This window comes from Leucopleurus acutus (assembly GCF_964270905.1).
Source record: "Leucopleurus acutus genome assembly, chromosome: 16".
Lineage (NCBI taxonomy): Eukaryota > Metazoa > Chordata > Mammalia > Artiodactyla > Delphinidae > Leucopleurus > Leucopleurus acutus.
Window position 1 is genome coordinate 86,103,619 of NC_139158.1, and position 22,946 is coordinate 86,126,564.

Sequence of the window (22,946 nt, forward strand, 5' to 3'; positions counted from 1 at the left end):
GATTCTTAACCACTGCGCCACCAGGGAAGCCCTCCCCTGCCTCCTGTTTCTAGAGAAGCTGAAGTCTCCCAGGCCTCCCGGAGTCACAAAGGAGCAGCTCAAGAAGCTAATGATTAGGACTGAGAGTCACAGACTCAGGGGCTGACGCACATTCCTGAGCCATTTTACTGACACCGTAACTGCCACCAGAAGGAAAAGGCTGGCTGCGTGATGACCAGGGTGCAGCCGTGACATAAGCTGCTCCACCTGGAGCAGAACTGAGTCTGTGGCACTCGAGACAACTGAGTCTTGTCTCTCGGTTCCAAGAACTGGCCTCCAGAGAATGGGATTAACATTATTGCTCATGTTAACCTATATCTTTGTGTAGCTCGTTCTGCCCGTATATGTAGGCAGGCAACTAAAGCTGTCAGCAAAGAGGTGCTGTCGACAGACCCACGTCGACATCCTCCACTCTGAGAACACGGCACCTATGTCTGCAGGAAGAAGTTACAGAAGCCAGGCCTTCGCCCCTAATCCCATAGAAATGGAATGCTCTTCCAAGTGGGGATCTGTAAGCAGCTCTTTGCAAGAGGTCCCCTTGTCTTGTCACTAACCTTAAACCAGCCACCCCCATACTCTACTCATCTCTGGCGCAAGCACACCTTTCAAATCTTTTGATCACACAATACCTTGCTTAACATGTTGCTTCTCTCCATAGATCAAAGAAGTAGAAATGAAGAATAAGTAACTAACAGACGCCCAGATCTCTTCCCCAGCTTCCCCTGCAGTAATCTCACGAACAAACTGCGTGAACGAGACAGCATCTAAAAAAAGGTCGCAAGGAGTTGACCATCCTGCACACAGTGGGGAATGGCGGCGACTCTGACCCCAGTGTCTCCATGATTAACCGACATTACTGCCTCTTTTTCCTTAAAAAACTTTCACGGCTGAGCAGAATCTTGGGAGTAGGTTTAGGGGGACACTGAGTACGACTTCTCCCCCACGTTGCTGGTTTTCTGATTAAAAGCACCGTTTTCCATTTCTACCAACACCTGCCTCTCCAGCATGGATCTCCAAACAGCGAGCGGCTGGACCTGAGTTCAGTAACATTTTTACCTAAGGAAAAAAAAAATAAACTTCCACCCTGAGCCCAATTTTAACCGATAATCTCAGGCTGGGCACTGCCTCACAAGAGCCAGGCACACTCTCGGCTCTCCTGGGCACGTCTCCGCGTCCTCCCCCACCTTCTCCCCACCCCTAAGTGCCCCGAGAAAAGCTCCCCTCCCCCCTCACACACACGGGCACACACACGTTCCTCCCATCTACTCAGGGACGTGCCCCCAGGACAGCCCAAGGCTGGGCAGGGGAAGCGCGGGAGGGCTCGGTCATCACGACTCTGCCGTGCCAGACGCCCCAACACAGCCTCTCACAGCGAGACACACGGGACGCGGGGACTCCCACTCCGCAGAGGACGGCGGCGGCCAACTTTGGGGCCAGTTTGACCTTGTTACTGTTTGCCAGAAACGTGCCGGCACCACCATGTTAAGTGAGCCCACTGCTCCCCGAGCCCAAGGGGCACAAGCACGAGCCCCGCACCCACACGCGCAGACCAAAGCCCGCCTCCTGCCCCAGCAGGCCCCTCCCCGAGGGCGGGAGCGCTGCCAGCTCACCGGGACCTGCCCCCACAGTACCCAGGGCCAGGCCTCTCCTGCACAGCCGCACAGCACCTCAGACCAAGGCGGGCGGGGCAGTGCAGGAGCACAAGCAGGGTCTCCCCGACCCTCCAAACTGCAACTTTAAGCAGCCTCCTCAGAGAGGGATGGGGCTCGTCTGGTCCCTGGGTGCATGGGTGGGAGGGAGCAGAGTAAGTGGTCCAGTCGGCCCCCTTCGGCAGCAGGACTGAGGCCCGGAGGCTCCCAGAGGGGCCCGCCCCGGCAGCAGGACTGAGGCCCGGAGGCTCCCAGAGGGGCCCGCCCCGGAACGAGAGGACCTGAAGACCACCCCACGCTCCCCGACACCTGCTGCGCCAGCCAGCGGCCTCCCCCGTGGGGGGCCTAGGGGGCAGTAACCTCGTCCTGACTCAGGCCCTCAGGGTTGTATCAGATTCGGGGCACTCTGCAGGCTGAGGGCCTCGTGAGCACTGCCTCATCTGGACAGCATTAGGTCTCGGAAAACAAGGACCCTCAAGGTTGACACTGAAAGCACAAGGCCCAGGACACCCGCTGAAGAGCCAAAGGAGTGGGGTGTGGCCAGACTCTGAGCCTGACAGACCACTCTCCGCCCTCCCAGCCCACGTGCCCCATCACATCCCCCAAATGCCCACCAATCCCGTCCCCAACCCAACCCCTACACTCACGCTCACTCAGACTCAGGTGCGCGCGCACACACGCACACACACACACGCACACACACACACGCACACGCACACACACACACACACACGCACGCACACACGCACGGCTGTCCTGACTCACTTAGTTGGAGGGTGCTGACCGTGGTGCTGAACTCCAGCCGCCGGGCCCCGCTCCGGTGTGGCCTCAGGACACGCCCACAGGAACTTCAGCCTGTTTAGGAAAAATCACCTGCTTGGAAATTTACCTCAAAGGCAAGAAGGGGGACAGAGAGGGCTGAGGTCTGGCCCCGCTGAGCCCCTGCCACAGGGACACTACTTCTCCAGGCCCTGCCCTGCTGGGCCGGGCAGTGGGAGGGGCGCCCGGGCAGCCGGGGCTCCACGTGAGCAGCAACCCCCCTGCAAAGCCCGGGAGGCCCTCGTGGCCCTGAACGCTCAGACTTCTCCGTGGGGAAAGCCCCCCCCCCACCCGCCCTGCGGTCCTCTCTGTCCTTCCTCCTTGTCTGATGCCTTGAACAACTTCATTATTTACGTTCACGTGTCTTACCCCAAGTTCTTCCTCTGGCCTGTCTATACATCATAACAGGCAGCGACCTCCCTGGATGTCCCCACTGTGTTCCCAGCGTCCAGGGTGGCCTGGCCAGGAGGAGCTCACGTCCCAGCTGTCAAGACATGCTAACCAGGACTTCCTTGGTGGCACAGTGGTTGAGAATCCGCCTGCCAGTGCAGGGGACACGGGTTCGAGCCCTGGTCCGGGAAGATCCCACATGTTGCAGAGCAACTAAGCCCGTGAGCCACAACTACTGAAGCCCGCACACCTAGAGCCCGCGCTCCGCAACAAGAGAAGCCACCGCGATGAGAGGCCCGCTCGCCACAACTGGAGAGAGCCCACTCACAGCAGCGAAGACCCGACACAGCCAAAAGTAGAATAAATAAATTTATATTTAAAAAAAAGACATGCTAACCAGGCCCCTGGCCTTCCTGGGGCAGCAGTGAGTGTGCAGCCAGAGCCTGGCCAGAGTCAAGACCCGGCTGTGAGTCCAGCTCCGCTCCTCCTGGAGCTCCTGACCTTGGACAAGTCCCCTAAAGGGCTCCGGGCCAACACCACCTGCCCGGTGGGTGGTTGGGAAGATGAACTGAGATGGGCTGCAGTCCAAGTGCCCAGGAGCACATTAGCGTGGCCCCGGGGTGTGCGGGCACCCAGGGGGTCCCCAGTACGTGGCCAGCCCCCCAGGGACATGCGCTGTGGTCGGCAAGCCTGCAGTGTGTACGCACGGGGTGGGGGAGGGGGGGGTTTGTTCACAGAACGCACACCGTCCCCACTCACCACACACCGGGGCAGCCGGTGGGCACTTTGCTCCGGTCCCATTGGCTGAGACCTCTGCCCACTGCTGAACACTGAGGAAAGACTCGGGGTGACTGAGGGAGGGGGGCAAAGAAACTTCCAGAAGCATGCCGGCCCGAGTGGCCAGGCAGGGGGTGGAGGGGGAGAGCACTCTGCACCTGGAGCCAGGAGTGGGTCTGTGCTTGCACCCTGGCCTTTTCCTTCCTTTTAAACTTCTGGAACGGTTGCCATGGAATCTCAGAGACCGGTGGTCAGGAGTAACTGAGGAGTAGGCAGCAGTCGGGCACCAGTCAGCTGGGCCTGCTGGGAGGGCCAGGTAGGACCAGTCACCCACCTCCCTCCCCAACCCTCCACCACCACCAGAAAGAAAACCTGGGGAACCTCCCTGGCAGTCCAGTGGGTAAGACTTCGCCTTCCAGTGCAGGGGGTGCGGATTCGATCCCTGGTGGTGGAGCTAAGACCCCACAGGCCTCACGGCCAAAAAACCAAAACATAAAACAGAAGCAATACTGTAACAAATTCAATAAAGAATTAAAAAAAAAAAAAGTCCACATCCAAAAAAACAAAACACCTTAAAAAAAGAAAGAAAGAAAGAAAACCTGGGTTCAGGGCCTCTCTTGGGAAGCTGCAGGATTTCCCTCTGGGCTGGCAGTCAGGGCTACAGATGTGGAGGAATCCGTGCGAGGCTGCTGGGCGTGAAGGGCCAGTGACCACGCCTGGAAGAATCTGGCGGGTCTTTGCGCCCTCACGGGCACGTGCCCTCTGCAGGACGGCGGGCGCCAACCCCTGCACCCCCACCTCATCCTCCGTTAGCAGGATGGGGTGACCCCGGGCGGCTGGTCAGCTACAAGCGGTGGACAGGGATGGGCCAGGCCACGCCAGGGCCTGAGGACGCTCATCTCTGCGCGTGTGTCTGCTTTTTGCCTGCTCTGTCAGGCCAGCCTAGGACTCTCCACAGTGGAACCCAGGCGGCCCGTGGGGAGAGCCTTTGTGGGGTCCCAGGGCCTTTCTTTTATATCTTCTGTCTGGCGGTGTGGGTGATGAAATAAAAATTCACGTTTTAAGGCAAACGAGAAAAACTCATACATCTTTTCTCTGCCCGTTGGCCTCCTCCCTCCCCTCCGGGGTGCAGTACGCATGAACCAGACCTCCCCAACAGCAGAAATACCTGCGCAGCCATAAAGATCAATTTTTCTTCTTCGGGTACCAGCCACGTAATTCCCTAAAAGATAACATTCCTTTCTTAGTCCCGTAAGGGGGCCTCAATGAGGCCCTGTACACTCGTCCTGTACGTGCAGACGTCTTTGGTGGACTTTACGGACAAGGCCACTATATCACCTCCCTTAAAGATAATGACTGGTGCAGAACAGACTAATCAGATGAACTGGGGAGATACGGGGCTGCACCTAATGAAAGTTCTCAGCTTAAATACTTACTCATGACCTTGTTAACGTCACCAGCTATATTACCTGTACCCTGCCCATTCTACCCGATTATTGGGTTTTGCGTTACCAAACGTGTGACTGAACCTCTGATAAAATTCATGACTCGGGGACTTGAAACCACTGACCAAATACACCGTTGTATAAGATCAATGATTGTTAATAGTGTAGCTCTGGATGTGGGACAAAGCGACAAGAGGGAACTGTTTCCTGGACCACGACAGACTGTGAGACAGGCGGCCAGAGGCTTGGGCTATTGTTAACGGGGCCTGGTCCGCGAACAGCCCATCGAGTGGCCCATCCATGGCATCCTCACCTGACCAGGGAATGAGCATTCCTAGCGCCATGGGACAAATTGGTCATGAAATGCCTCCCAAACCTGGGTAGAAATTAAGACCGAAAGGGAGGGAGGGGACTGTACACAAAGACCGCTGCCCACCATCCAGCTCTATGAGAATCAAGTCAGCCACTGGCGTCGCTGACCTCACAGCACATCCGGAAAGGAACTCAGAGCGGAGATCAAGGCGGAACTGGCCCTCAGGAAGTACTTTCAGGAGAAAATTTTATGAGCCCCGTTTCTCGCCTCTTCCCATACTTAGAAAAGCACTAAAACCATTAGCTAAGAGATCTGTTCCTGGAGAACAGCAGTGACCTTCTACCAAACTGTGTGCTTGGGTGCATGTACACCATCGTCAAAATCACATGTACGTGTGCTGACCTCCCCCCTCACCTCTTCTCGACAGTCCTCAGAGCCCCCTGAGAGGCTGTCTGTCTCCTGGGTTATAACCCTCAGGCCGGCACCAATAAAAGTGTCCATTTCTTTCTTAGACTGACTACTGATCAGCCTTTTCATCCACACGGAGGCGCGCCCATGCTTTTTAATAACATTTCGGTAGCTTTTCTGGAGCCTTCTGGATGCACGGACTCGTCGCCCACTCCCGCCAGGCCTGGGGGGTCAGGTGCATAGCTGCCCCGCGGGGGCAATCAGCTTAGTAACAGAGCCTCTGGTCCCTAAACCTGGGGGCGCCAGCCAGGTTTTCGCCCCTCCTCCCGGGAGGTGAACTGCGGCGCGAGGCGTCTCACCGCCAAGGACCTGAGAAGTGCGCGCCCCGGCGACCCTCCGCTGGTGCCCCCACCCGCGTGCACCGCAGCCCCGCCGGCTCAAGCGCCCCGCCCCCCCGCCGTGGGTCACGTGCGCCTCCCCCCTCACTGCCCCGTCCCCACCCCACCTGCCCTCCACCCCGTGCGCCCCGCTCCCGCGAGCCGGTGGGGCGTCCTGGTCCCGCGGCCCCACACCGCCACCTGGCGGCCCGGCCTGGGATGCGCGGAAGTGGTCCCCGCGTGGCCCCCAGGACGCACCGGGCTCCGCAGGGCGGTGGCCTCGGGCGAGCCCATTCCCATTCTCCCTCCGGCCTGCTTCCTCGCCCCGCTGGTCCTGGCCTCTGGCACAGACCCGCCGCTGCATTGGGACGGGTCCCGGAGAGCGCCCCAGAGACCCCACGCCCGCTGGTGAATTAGCATCTCTGGTCCCTCTGCCCAGGGGGCTGCAGTTAGGGCTCTTAGGTTAACGCCACTTCAGAGCTGAGGACACTGAGGCCCAGAGGGTGAAATGCTGTCTGCATCCAGAGGCGGGGGTGTGAGCCCCGACTCCGCGCTGGGGGGTCAGGGGGCCCTGGGCCGGCCCTGCCAGGAACACAGCAAGTGCGGATGCTGTGGGGCAAGGCCTGGAGACCCCACCCCTTCTTCTGGTGCCCAAATGAGAAGCCTCAGTCCGAGGATGTCACCACCCCCTCAACCTACTTCTCCGAATGTCTCCCTTCTTCCAGAAATCCCTGACATGCCCTCACCCTGAGTTTGCAGAGGCCCCCTCTCAGGGGACGGCCCCTCCCCTCCGCTCTGGCGTGGGTCCTTGGCCCAGCCAGGCTTGGGGGCTACACCAGGCTTCCTCGCTGAGTCTGCCCTGGGAGGGGAGGGGAGGGGAGGGACCGTGAGGGGGGGAGTACTCGGACAGGTTCTTTCCAGGGTGTAGTCTGCAATGTTGGGGGGTCTTCGGTCCTTCCTCAAACTCCTGGGAGCCAGTTCTCAGGGCTGGGCTGGATGTGCAGGCCTGGTTGAATTGACAAGTGAAATTCTTGTCACCACCCTGCCCCAACACGTCCGAAAAAGGCTCAGTGCTGGCCTTCAGGCACGGCTGGATCCAAGTGCTCCAAGGACACCACTCTCGTGTTCTGTATCGGCCTCACTTTCAGCCAAGCTCTCGAGAAGCAGCAGTCTAGGTGGCCCTAGGCAGAAAAGCTGACCTCCTACCAGCCCCGAATATGTACAGCTCCTTTCTGTGGAGTGCCTGCATCCCTCCCCTCCCCTCCCACGCCCAGTCCCCCCACTCCTTGCACCCTCGCTCTTCCTTAGCACGCCCCACCCTGCCGCCACTGCTGCAGCAGCCGCCGCCGCCCATCCCCCAGGAGTATAAATATGCTCCAGCGTCTCCCGTCTGATCCCCATGCGTCCCCATGCCCATCCCCTCTCCCCACTCGCTCCCCACTCAGCACAATCCCAACTGCAGGCCCCCCCGGCTTCCTTGGGCAGCTGCTCACCCCTCTCTGGCACCCCTTGTCCCCAGCCTGATGATTAACCTTGTCCTGGCCCCGAACCCTTCACGTGGCACCCCAAGGACTCTGCAGCCAAACTTTGCCACACACCCCCTGCCCTGGACGACACTTGCAGACGCTGTGGGAACTGCGGGTCCCCCACCCCTCATCTGTCCAGCGCCAGGACGTGTCCACCTCCCTCCCAGCCACTGCCACCTACACCTTCCTCCTGGCCACATCCCATCCAAGCCAGTCCCCCCCTAGAAACACAGCTTCATTTTTTATCCACATTCCCTTATTTCTGCGCCTTTACCGAGATACTGCGGATGCACGGTAAACTGCCCGTATTTCCAGCGTGCCATCTGAAATGTTCCGACGCTTGCACGCACCACCACAATCAAGGTGACAAACATCCCAGGACCCCAAAGGTTCCTCGCACCCTTTGCAGGACTCCCCCCACCCCCCAGGCCACCCCAACGCTCCACATAAAGGAAACCCCATGGGGCCCTCTGGCCAGGTTGCATTCCCTCATCATCACCCCCATCACCCCAAGACTCATTGTGGCACCGAGCAGCCCCTCCCTGTAGGAACAGGCCAACATATCCCTTCACCTGTAGAGGGACAGTTAGGGTTCCCCCATTTTTTAGCCATTTGAGATAAAGCCGCTATGAAAACTCGTGTACAACCTTTGCACAGACGGCTCTTCCATTCCTCTCGGGTGAGCGCCCAGGAGTGCGTCGGCAGGGTGTGGGAGTGGACGTGGTCATAACACACATCTCACTTCTGAAGAAACTGCCCAGGGCCATGCATCCTGCAGCCCCGCAGCTCCCGGGCCCTCATCCTCCCGGCACTTGGCATGGCCAGTCCTTTCCCGATGGTGTGCTGCTAGCATCTCACTGTGCTTCTAATTTCCAAACAAGCAGACAAAGTGTGCTTGCCTTTCTCCCCAGCTGCACCAGCAGGAGAAGCCCTGTCCCCCCAACACACACACACCCCCCTCTGCCCAGGCCGTGGCCTCCGCTACGCCCTGCCACCCGGTGGGCTCCTGGCCACCCCTTCCAGCCCAAGGCCGACCCCCTCTGCGACGGCACCCGGCCCTCTCGCAGGCACTTGCTGAACAAATACATTTTAGAAAAGCAATGGATCTGTGCAGGCCGGTTCCCCTCAGAAACAGAGAGAGTCTGGCAGTTAGGACTTAAAGCCTGATACAACCGCCTCAAGAGGCAGCTAAATTTGTAAGGAGGAACGTGACTTGTTTCCCTTGCGAGTCTCCGAAGGAAACAGGACACGTCCCCTTGGGCTGGTCCTTCCTGGGCCAGGTGACCCAGGTGAGGCCAGAACGATCTGGAGGACAGAGAGGCTGCCAGCCTGTCGCTGTGGAAGGGGAGCTCGGAAAGGCTGCTTATGGCCTGGGGCTAAGAGCATACCTCCACCGTGAGAGCATGCACTGGTTGAGCACTTGCTGTATGCAAGGCATGAAGGCTACGCAGGACTCAAAGGGGTCCCCAAGGCTGCTCAGATTGACAGAACATGAGACCAGAACAGCTGCCTTGTGGCCTCAGATACCGGGACGGGCAGGGCTGAGGGACACTGGGTGAACTGTTGTTTCTTTTAGATGAAGTTTTTTTTTTTTAATTTTTTTTTAATGCTTTATTTGTTCAGCTGTAGTAAGTCATTTTAAGACCTCTGTGTTCTCAGATATGTTTTCTTTCTTTCCCTTTCTTCTCTCTCTCTCTCTCTCTCTCTTTAGGCTACATTGGGTCCTCGTTGCTGCGCACAGGCTCCCTCTAGTAGCGGCGAGCGGGGGCTACTCTTTGTTGCGGTGCGCGGGCTTCTCATTGCAGTGGCTTCTCTTGTTGCAGAGCATGGGCTCTAGGTGCATGGGCTTTGGTAGTTGTGGCACGCAGGCTCAGCAGTTGTGGCTCACGGGCTTAGTTGCTCCACGGCATGTGGGATCTTCCCGGACCAGGGCTCGAACCCGCGTCCCCTGCACTGGCAGGTGGATTCTTAACCACTGCACCACCAGGAAAGTCCTCTTTTCGATAAAAGTTTACACTTGGAGACCACAGTTGTGACAGAAGGGAAAACAAGTGAACTGTGGATAATCACAAGATTTGCCTTGATAACAGCATTCCCAGAAGATCACAAGCTGTCTCCTACTTAGCACACCTATCCCGAGACACTCGCGTGCCTTCCCGCGTGGCACCACGTCACCTGCCCAGGTGGAGCCGAGGCCCCACCCAGGGGGTCCGACGCTCAGCTCTGGAGTCTTTCCCCCACGCTCTCCTGAGGTACACTTCACACACGCTAAAACACACAGATCTTAACCTGTCAGCCTAACCTTTCACACGTGTTCACACCCACGTGACCACTGCCCGGATCCCGACGGCACTTCCATCAGCCCAGAGGGCCCGGGGCCCCTCCAGCCTGGGGAACGCGCTCGGACGCCCGTCACAGCTGGGAGTTCTGCCCGTTCTCGAGCTACAGGCGAACGAACAGGGTCGGGTGAGCGGGGGCTTCCGCGGCGGGCTTCTCCCAGCGTAATTCTCAGGAAACTCGTGGGTACGTTACTGACCGCATCATCAGCGCGTTCCACTAACTCCCGGGGAGTATTTCACTGAATAAATACCCTCTGGTTTGCCCGCGCTCACCTTCCGATGGACACGCGGGCCGTCCCCATTTCACCCCATCAACGAGCAGAGCCTCAGTGAGCATCCTCGCAAGGTGTCTCCGGAGGACAAGGCACCCACTTCCCTGAGTAGACGCAGAGGGGTGCGACTGCGGGCTCACGCATGTTTACGTTACCAGGCGTGACACGGTTTCCCGAGTGGTTCCGCCACGTTACACACTGACAGCCTGTGTGAAGCTCCACCCACACACAACACCGTCAACCTTTATCATCTGAGCCAACGCGGGCGAGTGGTGGAATCGCACCTGGTTTCGTGTTTCTCCGATGACCCGTAACGACGAGCACCTTTTCATTTGCCTGTTGGCTCGCGGGCAGCCCTTCCATGAAGTACCTGTTCAAGGGTCTCGCACGTTCTTTACCAAGTTGTCTTCTGACTGCTGGGCTGTGGAATTCTTTGTATATTCTGGACACAGGTCCTTTGCCGGGCGTATACTTCGCAAATATTTTCTGGAAGTCTCTGGCTTGCCCTCTCACTGTCACAAGAGCATCTTTCGATGAGAGAAAGTTTGTAACTTTAAAGTCCAATTTCCAATGTTTTCTCTGTGGTTTGTACCTTCTATGCCCTTAGAAATCCCTGCCCACTCCCACGTCATGACGATCTCCGACGTTTTCTCCCAGAAGCTTTGCAGTTTTAGCCCCCGTTTCCAGGCCTGTGATCCATCTCGAAGTGATACCTGTGGTGTGAGGGCTCACGTTCCCCCCACCCATCCACAGGGCATCCGGTCACACCAGCGAAAACCTAGTGACCGTAACGTATGGATCCCTTTCTGGACTCTCTATTTTGTTCATGGATCCTGTCTGTCTTTACGCCAATACCACGCGGTCCCAATTACTGCAGCTCTACAGGAAGTCGTGAACTCTAGGGGTGGAAATACTTCAATTTTGTTCTCGATTGTCTTGGCTATTCTAAGTCCTCTGCAGATTCATGTAAGTTTCTAGAATCAGATTGTCAGTTTCTATGAAAATTGCTGGGATTCTAACCGGGACAGCATTGAATCAGTTGGGAGAGAACCGCCATCTTCACAATACTGGGTCCCCTCCGGGGGTACAGCGAAGTTTCTCCCTTTAGGTCTCCTTTCGTCTAATTTCAGTGTAACGGTCTTAGACATCTTTAACTGTATGTATTCCCACGTATCCCAATGTTCCTGGTGGTGGTGTTAATGCTACTTTTCTAGCTTTTTGCTGCTGGCTAAGGGATTACGGTTGATTCTGGATCCTGACCTTGCACCCCGAAATCTTACAAAACGCACAAGCACCGGAACCGTTTCAGCGCCGTGCGCAAGGATTCTTTTGGGATTTCTGTGCACTCGACTGCGTTGCCTCAGGGTCCTGCCCTCACCTTCAGTCCTCATTTCTCTCTCTCGCCTTTCTGCCCGACTGGGACTGCAGTTCCCTGGGGAATGGACGTGGTGAAAGCAGACGTCCTTGTCGTGGCCCTGGCCCATCCCCACAGCACTCTACCCCAAGCCCACAGAGGTACGCGAATCGGACTTCGGACAACTGGTAAGGTGCTGTGCTGAAACAACAGCACCCGGCGCCCACAGGAGGGAGAAATAACGGATAAAGGCGCCTCGAGGCTGCTGGCCACGCTTCTGCCAGGGATCATCCCCGGCGAGCGTCAGTCTGCCTCGGCGAGGCCCCCGGCAGAACGACTGGGCCCAGGAGGACGTGCAGAGAAGCCGGAACTAAAGCTATTGCACCTGCAGAAACCCAAGCGCTGCTGCCCTTTACTGACTGACCTAGTTTATTTCAGGCCAAGAACTTAGTGAAAACAAAGTATTAGTCGTGACAGAAAGTCCAAGCATGACCTAATTAATCAACCGCCTTGGGCGTTTTCATGCAGGCGGAAGACTGGAAGTCGTGCCCCTGGTACTCCCTGCTCAGGCTCTGAAAATTCAGATTTAGTTTCTTTCATCATCCAAAATCACAGGCTAAGTTACAGGTTGAACTGCAATCCCCCCCTCCCTTAAAAAAAAAAAAAAAAAAAAAAGCTTATGCCGGGGTTGTGTGGCGGTCCTAACACTCCAGGACCTCAGAACATGACCTTATTTGGACACAGGGTCTTCGCAGAGGTCATCAAGTTCAAATGAGGTCACTAGGACGGGCCCTCATCCAAACGACTGGTATCCTGTGAAAAGGAGAAACTCAGACACAAAGACAGATGCACCCACGGCGAAAACACCACGGAAAGGTGAAGGGGCGACGCTTCTACGCCCCAAGGAACATCCAAGATGCCCGCGACCACCAGAAGCCGGGGGACCAGGGCACGTCCTCCACCACCGCACTCAGGACCAACACGGCCCACACACCTGGGTCTCGACTTCGGCCTCCAGAACGGAGACGACCAAAACCTGTGGTCTCAGCCACCGGTCCACGGTGCTCTGTCACAGCAGCCCCAGGCAACTGACGCAACAGGCACCAGAATGAGACCGTACCTCGTAAGTAAGCCCACGGATCATGGGAGATCCAGCCAACTCGTCAAAATTAACGTGAAAGCCAGATGCCGAAAACCATCACGCCAGGGACAGGGCCTGTGGCTCGAGAGGCCGAGCGCTGGTGGGGACTTAGGCGGCTAAGCCTCTGAAAGGGGGGCCCCTCGGGAGCTATGGTTCATCAAGGCCAACCTGTCATGCTCACCGCCAGACGGGGAGGGGCCTCCGGAGACCCCGCCCTCCCCATCCAGGGGGTGGGTCCACATCAGGGCTGGGGCTGCCCCCCCCCACCCCGGATCTCCCCCACCCCTCGCCTTACCTTCCCTCTCCCAGGGGTGCCCCTGTGCCTCTGCACGGACGGGAGCCCGGCGTCCACGCTGCGCAAGTCCATCTGTGTCCGACGTGGGGAGCCCCAGGCTGAGGGCAAGGCCTGAGCTCGGCTTCCGGGCCCTCGGACGTGACCCACCGGGTCCTACTCTGGAGCACGCAGGTCCTGTCCTTGGAAGTGAGGCTATTTCTACCAGATTCGCTGGGTTTTAGACACTGATTCTAACAAGTAGCTCATAAATACACACCTCAGCGGAACCAGAGCTGAACCTCTGGCAGCAGAATCTACAACTGGAAAACTGGGAAAAATAGGCAAAACAAATACAGATAAATTTGTTTTTAATAAAGGAGTTAATTTTCTTTCAATCCTATATAAAACAATAGCAATTAAAAACTTCATTTCTGAAAGTAAAATATTTACATATGAACAAGTAACTGTGCAAAATTTACATGAAAAAATGGAAAGACAGGGATTTCCTAAAAGACAAAATAAAAGGTGTAACAGTTTTCAGGCGTTGGTAAAAAATACTGATCAGCATTCAGTTCACACGCGCGAATAAAGTCTAACGTGAGAATTCACACGGAGAAAGCCGAAGTATTTACAGTCATAAAAGTACTATCAATAGACAATTTAATACAATAACCTCTGAAAATATAAAGAACCAATTAGTATATTTGTAATAAAAAAATAGGTACAAAGAAGGGGCTTTTGCTCTGGACGTCTGTAAAGCGAGTCCACAGCTTGCATACAGCCTCTTAGCAAAATAATTATAGCTACATAGCCGTCCTCACGTTGTGTGCCAAAGGTTATGTACAATTACTGACAAAATACACCAACCAGTTTTCAACACTTGATTCACACTGAGAAACAGTCTTCTGATGATTCTTCTCGACTCTGGTTTTATTTCGTCTAAGTTTTTCACTTTTAGCTAAAAAACAGTGCAAGTAAAATAGATTTATGCTGAAAAGGTTTTCATTTCTTTTAACTTTACAGCTTTACAAACGATAGCAAATAAAATGCATTTGTACAGATGCTGACCCCACACATTCAGAAGGAGCCGCGTCGCCGGGCCCCACGAAGCAGAAAGGGAGGAGCCCCAGGCGCAGGCGGGCAGTGAGCTGCCTGCTCCCTGAGGGTCCTGAATGGAGGGCCGGGGACGGGAGGGAGATAAATAGTCTAAAAAAATCAGTTTGCTTTGCCAACTGACTAATACAAAAATAAAATAACTGAAATGAGGTCATCGGCTGTAGACACACACCTCCGCAGTAAGTTGGGTTGAACTAAACCAAATGCACAAACGATGTAGAAACCGCTATGAGGTGACAGAGGGCAGCTACTTATTTGCTAAACGATTCCATCAGTTTTTATATATGGCTTGTTTGGCAAGAAGGCCACTCGATCAAAGATGAGTTAAGATTTAATTGTCCTTTAAGAGTACCCGCGGGCCTCTTGTTCTCTGTTACAGAAACGGGTTTTCCTTCATACTGAAGAGTTGACTTAGAAACAGGAATATAAAACTGTTCCATTGTAAAGAGGTGGCTGCTTTTAAACAATATCCCATTTGCTTGTTACAAAAAGGCGTCATCTGCAAATATAGAAAAAGTCCCCAGGCGTCGCCGGCTAAGAGGCCGCGTCCGTGCTACTTAAGGAATGCTTTGTAGAGCAACAGTGAATGGCTTGTCTCACGTTCATTTTCTAAACAAAATATGAGGTCCCTGAGGTTGACCCGCGTGATCCTTTGTCGCGTGAACTGTCTGGGGGTTCCGACGCCGGAACTGCCTGGGACCGCTGAGCCTGGGCCCGAGCCCTGGTGACGAGAAAGGAGAAGACAGCCGAGTTAGTGGTGCGCAGAGGTGGGCAGGGCCCTCGGCGCTGGAAGGAAGGGGCAGGGCCAGGTGCCGCCCCAGGACCAACTCACGTTTCCCTACAGGTGTCCCAAGAAACCCTGGCTCTGGAGGAAGCCAGGCCTACTGCTGGAGCTGAAGTGCTTTACGAGTCCCTAACGGGGAGGGGTGAGAGCAGGGGGCACGCCGACCCTCCAGGACTGGTGCTCTCAGGCACGCGCTCGAGAACACTAACCCCGAGATTCCCCCCAGAGCTCAGACTCTGGCCCCTGGGGCACGAGGAAGGAAAAGGTGGCGGCTCCTGCCCCAAGGGGACGGCAGAACAGCTCCAGGGCTTGTGGCTGGCGTCCCCGACCTCCAGGCGTCCAGGGACTCAGGTGTGCTGATGCTGTGCCCGCGGCGGCCGTGACATCCCGCTTCGCCGGCAAAGGCACACTTCCCAAGGCCGCAAGGTCTAGACTCCTGGGCTGGGCGGGCTGGCGGTGGTCGGCTGGCTGCGCCGAGGGCTCCACAGTCACCACGTCGTCCATGGCCTGGAGGGGGCTCCCTGCTTCCCCGGGCTGACAGCGGCGGTTCGGCCGGCCTGTACCGCTCGGCGCCCAGCCTGGTCGGCCCGCAGGGGATCCGGGCGACGGCTGGGGCTCTGATGCCTGCCCGCTTGGCACAGGCGGGTTTCCGGGCGCTCTCCTGCCGCGTCGCCGCCCCTCAGCAGCAGCGTCCCGTGGTTTCAGCATGTCACCACCTCCAACCGACACTCGCAGGCATGAACCACGCAACTCCCAATCGGACAGTCCTCGGTTTTCCACTCGGAATGAACACTGAGTGTCTGTATTCTGATGGTTAAAGTCGCTCTCGTATATTTGAAGCGCAAACCTTACAGTGGTATTTTTACAGCGTTTTCTCGAAGTTTAAGGTGGGAGCGATGAGCCCTAGGATGCTGGAGGAAGCGGCAGCACAGCAAGCAGCCAGCAGGTGGCAGGTGAGGCTGGTCCCTCCTGGGCACTCAGGGCAGCTCAGGGCACGCACGCCCTTCTTCCACCTTCCACCGTTAACCGCGTGTTCTTTATGCCCCCTTCAGACACCCCTAAACCACCGGGGTCCCTCCTCCAGGCCGGTCCTCTGGTGACACTTTTCCGTGTTTGAACAACTATTTAGGTTTTCCTGGCAGTTTCCCCTGAGTCTCCATAACGGCCCTAAAGGAGCATTTTGTGAACAAGACAAACCGCCCCTGAAAAGGGGGTGATGAAAGCACACAGTTTAGAGGAGCCAGGAGGAAAACGGGGTTCCGTCTCCGCGGCCGGAGTGGCCTGCGCCGGGGGCCCTGTGGGTGTGAAGCCTCTGCACCGCGGGGGAGCCTGCAGGCCAAGCCGAGGCCAGCGCCTGGCCAGACGGCTGGGGCGGGGCTGGCGGGCCGTCAGGCGGGTGGGAGCTCCTCCCCGCCCGGGACAGACAGGGCGGCGCCAGACCTTGGGGCTCGTGGAGAGCGAAGCGCTCCCTCGACCACGGGCCAGGTGTCTTCTGTGACACTCGCTACAACTCTGGCCACGTGTGATGTTCTTACTTTCAAAACAGTTCAACGGCCAAACCCAGCTGGGACAGGGGTGAGGGCTCCCTTCAGGCACAGCATTTAAAGCTGAAACTCAAGCAATCCCTGCCAGTAATATTTTAATGAGATCTTTTTCAGAAGTCAGCAGTGCTTCCAAACAATCCGGACAGGCAAGCGTTAGCACAGCCCACAGCCAGGGCTCCGGGGCCGGGACCACACCGGACCCACTCCGCACGTCTCAGGCTCCAAAGGTCACGACGCTGCCATGCGTCACTGTTCTACGGACTTGAATAAGAAGCCTATGTGCTCAGAGGCATCCTACTTGACAACTCAAATGACTTCTGATTTCATGGGGTGAGTGCCGTCCTTTGATCGTACTGCCCTTGGGGTGTCCTGGCCAGAGAAGGCGGTCACAGGAACCCAGCGCCCAGCCTGCGGGCGCAAGGACCGGTCCGGCCCAGAGCCCCATGCGGGAAGCCTGGGGAAGCGGCCCTCGGGCACGGCAGCTGAGCGACCAGCAGTGACCTCAGATGACAGAAAACTGCGGGGCAGGTGCCGGCGTCCACCTTCAACAACATTCACACTCCAGCAAAGAGGCTGATTCGGTGTGTTTGGTTTTGTATTTGCAGGCACTGGGGTTGAAACAAAGCGACCGTGGACACACGGTTTACATTCTCCCGGAGGCCAGCTTCCTCCCTGAAAGTGCTGTGTGACCATTCATCACGTCCTGTCACAGGACTGCTGAGAGGATTCATGAAAGGAGGCTGGTATCTCCTTTGAAGGCAATCTTTCCACTGTCAAAAACACCACAACCAACCTAACAGGCAACAAACACTCAAGGTGAAAACCAAGTGGAAACAATCACCTCCGTCCCAACCCCACCTGGCTCGCGGGGTCACTTCGCTGGGGCCCCCAGGGCCGCGCACAACCAGCGGTGGCAGCCGGCGCAGCTTCAGACCTGCCGTGGCCGCTCGCCCAGTCGGCAGAGAGCACCAGCCCCTCGGGGACTGTCTCGGGGGGACTCGCACCACGGGGGCCTCGTTGCCGCTCCCCCCAGAGCCCCCTCGACAACAGTGAGAGGTCTGTGCCCACGAGAGGGCACCTCTAACCCGCGTGATGTCCCTGCGTCCCGGACGGCGAGTGATGAGGTCACGGCGCCAAGAGCACAGGCCCCCGCCAGCTTGCTCTGCTCCGCTTCTGCCGGCGCAGTCCCCACACTTGTCCATGAAACGGAGCCCACGCCCAGCACAGGCAGCTGGAGGGCGCTGTGAAAAGCGGCAGCGACGGAGCCCCTCGGGCGCTCAGCTCAGAACAAGGGCCACTCGCAGGAGGCTGAAGACAAGCTCACCCCGGTACCTCCCATCGTCTCCCCAAGAACCGTCCAGAACAGGGAGGGAAACACAGACCTACCCGGGGCACGGCACCCGCACAACACGAGGATGGGGCCCGGACCCCACGCGGAACGATGCTCCTGGGCGGGGCCCACAGTGCCTCCACGAGGCCGAGCACCAGAGACAGAGCGGGGGACGGGCGGGGGGGGGGGGCGCTCCCGCCAGAGCGGGCCTGGGGGGCCTAAGAGCGCACAGCTTCTGAGATGAGTCCTTCGAAACTGGGCAGCGGCGGCAGGCAAAGAAGTAAGCGGGGGGAATGCAGGGGCCAGCAGGCACAGGGCCTCGCCTCCAGAGGACACTCAGCCCTCCTCACCCTCGGACAGACACCTGCGAAGCCACCGGGCTCTGCAGAACTGTCAGCAGAGGGCACCGTCGGAGGGCGAATCTTGTAAACACCCCAACCATGAAAATGCACACGAGGAAGATACGCAGGTCCACAAAGAACCACTGCAAAAAATCAGAAGATGAAACTCCACATGTATCAGAGACAAAGTCAGTCTGGAAAAACAAGAAAACTGTAAGACAACGCTTTCAACAAAACAAAATATACTTAACATCTGAGGATATGAAAATCACCTTGAATCAAAACCTCAAAACTTAGGAGGAAAATGGACTGAAAACCAGAAAGAAATGAGAGTTGATTTGACACAAGAAAGAAATGAGAAAAAAGGACAAAAGTATCTCAGAAATTAATATAAACCGTAAGGTGCTCAGGGGAGAAAAGACTCGAATAAAAATGTAGTAAGAGGCAAAGAAGAAAGGCAGAAAAACAAGAGAATAAAAATGAGACAAAGAAAAGAAATTAAAGGGCCAGGAAAAAAAACAGGGGAAAAGGAAGCAACCAAAGGAGGACATGTACTCAGTCGTCAGAGCCCCCGGAGAAGGAGGACAAACGTGCGGCAGAGGTTAACACTCAAACTATAATCCAAGGAGACTTCCAAGAAACAGAAAACAAAGCAAACCGACACACTGAAAGGGCATGTGGGCACCTGGGAAAGTTAACCCATAAAAATCAGCTTCCACAAAGCCTCCTAAAACGGGCAGCTTTCCAAGATAAAGAAAACCCTCCAGGTAAAAAGAGAAAATAAACCATCAAGACGAGAGAATTAACCTGGCATCGGGCTTTCCCAAACCAACACAGAAAGCAATGCAACAGCACTGAGAAATCACTGAAAGCAGGTGCGAACCCACATTTGTATATCCAGCCTAACCGCCCGCCACACATCAAGGCCACAGAAAAACCGTTTCAACTTGCAAAACATCAGGGGACTCTGCACCTGAGCTTTGCGAAGGCTCGGCCACAGGCAGGGGTCGTCCCAACAAGGGAAGAGCAGGGAAACCTCAGAAGAACGCAGCAATAAGCATTTATAATATATAAACACGCAGCTGGTGCTACAGCAGAGGTGAGGAAGAGGCTGGGAAACGTCAAGCGCTGTGACAAGGTGGAAATGATGTAACAAAGCACGACAGGGAAAGGGAAGGGGACACAACAGGCTCCGGATGCAGTGTGCCGCCGGGGAGCCGAGGAGAAGGCTGACGCAAGCCGAACAGGAAACACACGTGAAAACCGGGGACCGAAGACGCCCAGAAACGCTTACATACAGAAGTAACCACTAGAGCACAGTTAAAAACCACCCTAAACACAAACAAAAATCTTAATTAAGGAACAAAGACTACACATCTCACCAAAAAACAGAGCCACTGTAAAAAGTACACATCATCATAAAGCACTGTGACCGAGTCAGAACCCACTCTGTCAGCTGTATCAATGCAGATGACGGGCTTAACTCACCCCTGACAGGAAAACGCTTTTCGACTGGACTCAGAAAACAAGCCCGCCGTGTGCGCTACACAAGAGACACACCTAAAGGAAGGGCTACAAATCAAGCAGAATGGAGGTGTTCCAGGCTGATGCAAACAGGAGAGCAAGGGTAACGGCCCTGACTGAGGACAAAGGAGACATCAAGCCCACTGGGCAAAGGCTGACGCTTTTCAATGACGATTTTCAATAAAAATCACGACTCACGGTGAACATGTAACACTTACGGATGTTTATGTACCAAATAACACAGCAACCCCCATACAAGGCAAAAACTGCAGGAGATGCAAGGAGATAAAGACAGAAACACAAGGACTTCCCTGGTGGCTCAGTGGTTAAGAATCCGCCTGCCAATGCAGGGGACACGGGTTCGATCCCTGGTCCAGGAAGATCCCACATGCCGCGGAGCAACTAAGCCCGTGCGCCACAACTACTGAGCCTGCGCTCTAGAGCCTGCAAGCCACCACTACTGTGCCCATGTGCCACAACTACTGAAGCCCGCGTGCCTAGAGACCATGCACCGCAACAAGAGAAGCTACCGCAATGAGAAGCCCACGCACCGCAAGGAAGAGTAGCCCCCGCTCGCCACAACTAGAGAAAGCCTGCGTGCAGCAACGAAGACCCAACGCAGCCTAAAATAAATAATAAATAAATGAATTTATTAAAAAAAAAAAAGACAAAAACACACTAACAACGGAAAGCTCTGGGACACCACATCCATCCAGCACAAAACACATCACGTGGACAAAAATAAGCAAAGACACAGTGGGCGTAATCGGTAAGGTGCACCCCATATAAACCCAGCAAGTCCTACACCCTGCCTAAGAATACGCCTTGTTCTCAAGCACCCACAGCACATTCACCGAAACTGAGCACCCCTGTTGCCCAACAGATCAGCAAAATTACCAACTGTGGCAACACACACCAGGAGGCTGTGGGGAGACAGGCCCTTTCCCTCACCACCGGCGGGTGAGAACAGGCACGACCCTCCAGAGGGGAGCTTGGCAATTCCTAACGGAACTACCGACCCACTTACCTTCGCCCCACAACACACCCCCCCAAGAATACAACACCGTCCGTGCACAAGGGAGGGGGTCGCCCAAGACACGTGGGTGCGGAGAAGCACCCCGCTTGCTGTGAAGAATGGGGAGCATCGCCACGAAACGGCATGGAGTGCGCTCCAGAACGTGCGAAGTGAAAACGGCCCACTGCAGAAGGGCGCCGACATTACGCTTCCTCAAGAGAGAGGCGGAAATCGCAAAACACACGCTTGTGTCTGAGGGGGAGGAGACGGCACTGCTGGGTGCAGGCATTTGTACAGCTCTGGCTCTGAGAACCCCCAAAATAAACAACCAAACGAAAGCAGGGTGGGGGCCACACTGGAGGACAGACAGCAGAAGAGCCCAGCTGTGCCACTCAGAGGGACACAGCCTGCTGCGGGGCAGCAGGAAAGGGCTCATCTAGTAACTCTGCGGCGCTGAGGACGCGGAACTCGGGGGCGCCGCAGGGCTACACACAGGAAGAACTGGGCAGACACATGCTACTCTGGACAGTCAGCCACTTCCTTCTCACAGGGCTTAGCAGTTGTGGATCTCCTTTTTATCTGCAAAGTAGGGTGGGACAAACAGCAAACCCACCGTGACGATGAGAGTCAGGCCTCCCACGTGGGACGCGGGACGGCTCGGAGGGCCTGTCACGTCAGGTTGGACCCACCGCCTTCGGTACAGACACAGAACACACAGGTGGGGCGGTGCACGCATCCCCAGCTGCACCCCCGAGGGGGCTGCAGCAAGACAGCCGGGGGCCCGAGCACACCGGTGCCCAGACCCGGTCCCTGCACACGCGTCCCAGCAAAAAGAACCGCGGCTCTGCGGAGAAACGGTCGATTCCACTGTTAGGGCAGGAAAAATGTAAGGTAAGCCTGGAACATTTGTGACGTGAGAGAGTCAGAACCCTTCAGAAGGTGACAGGTTACGTCAACAGGACAGAGGAGCCCAACTGAAGGGCTCGCGAGGACCAAGCAGGGCTGGCAGAATTCCAGCCAGCAAACGGGGGACAGAGGAGGAGAGCCTGTCAGACAGCCCGCGGTCACCGACCACGGGAAGCAGTGGTGCCAATGAGGAGAAACAGGAGGGCGCGGTCCCTCAGCATTTCCCACAAGACACTTTCATTACAAAGGGACACAGATTTTCCAGCGGAGATGCCTGCGACCCCCCCCAGAACCAAGTGTTCAAAGTTATCACTCGCAGCGGGACACAGATGTCACGTACCTCCTGACATGATGCACTGAGGACACAGTATCACTGGTGCGACATTCTAGCCAAATTACATAACCTGGGTTTCATCAAGAGGAAACGTAAGATGAGCTCAAATTAAGAGACCTTCTACCAAATAACCGACCACACACTCTTCAAAGTGTCAAGATCAGGAAAGACAGGCAAAGACAGAGGACCCGTCATAGACCAGAGGAGGCTACAGAGACATGGTGCCAAATTCCAGGAGGGGTACTGGATGGGATCCTACATCTTCAGTGGAGAATGGTAACAATCAAATACAGAGAAAACATTTGCAAAAGACATACCTGGTTAAAAAAAAAAACAAAACAAAACTCATCCAAACTATACAAAGAACTCCGAAAACTCAATAGCAAGAAAACAAACAACGCAATTTTTAAAATGGATCAACGGGGCTTCCCTGGTGGCGCAGCGGTTGAGAGTCCGCCTGCCAATGCAGGGGACGCGGGTTCGAGCCCCGGTCCGGGAAGATCCCACATGCCGCGGAGCGGCTGGGCCCGTGAGCCATGGCCGCTGAGCCTGCGCGTCCGGAGCCTGTGCTCCGCAACGGGAGAGGCCACAGCAGTGAGAGGCCCGCGTACCGAAAAAAATAAATAAATAAAAATTTAAAAAATAAAATAAAATGGATCAACGATCTTAAAAGACCCCTCGCCAGAGAAGCAGCACATGAAGAGACGCTCCACGTCATGCATCAGGGAAATGCAAATTAAAGCAATGAGACACCACGACACACCTACTGGGACGGCCAGAATCTAGAGCACCGACACCACCAGGTGCTGGTGAGGACGTGGAGCAGCAGGAACCTCACTCGTAGCCGACGGGAATGCAACATGGAGCAGCTACTTTGCAAGACAGTCCGGCAGTTTCTTACAAAACTAAACATACTCTCACCATACGAA

At 55.9% G+C, this 22,946-nt stretch overlaps 1 protein-coding gene across 1 annotated transcript in view; it reads right to left on the bottom strand.

Annotated features, from left to right (window-relative positions):
* Positions 1 to 13,593: 13,593 nt before the first annotated feature.
* Positions 13,594 to 22,946, bottom strand: part of TAF4 (TATA-box binding protein associated factor 4) — a gene marked incomplete at its 5' end in the record, with an annotated part of 71,629 nt that continues 62,276 nt past the window's right edge. The window contains one exon of the mRNA XM_082858106.1: positions 13,594 to 14,960. Coding sequence (XP_082714232.1) covers positions 14,793 to 14,960 — 168 coding nt within the window. The 3' untranslated portion in view covers positions 13,594 to 14,792. The remainder of the gene's footprint in view (positions 14,961 to 22,946) is intronic.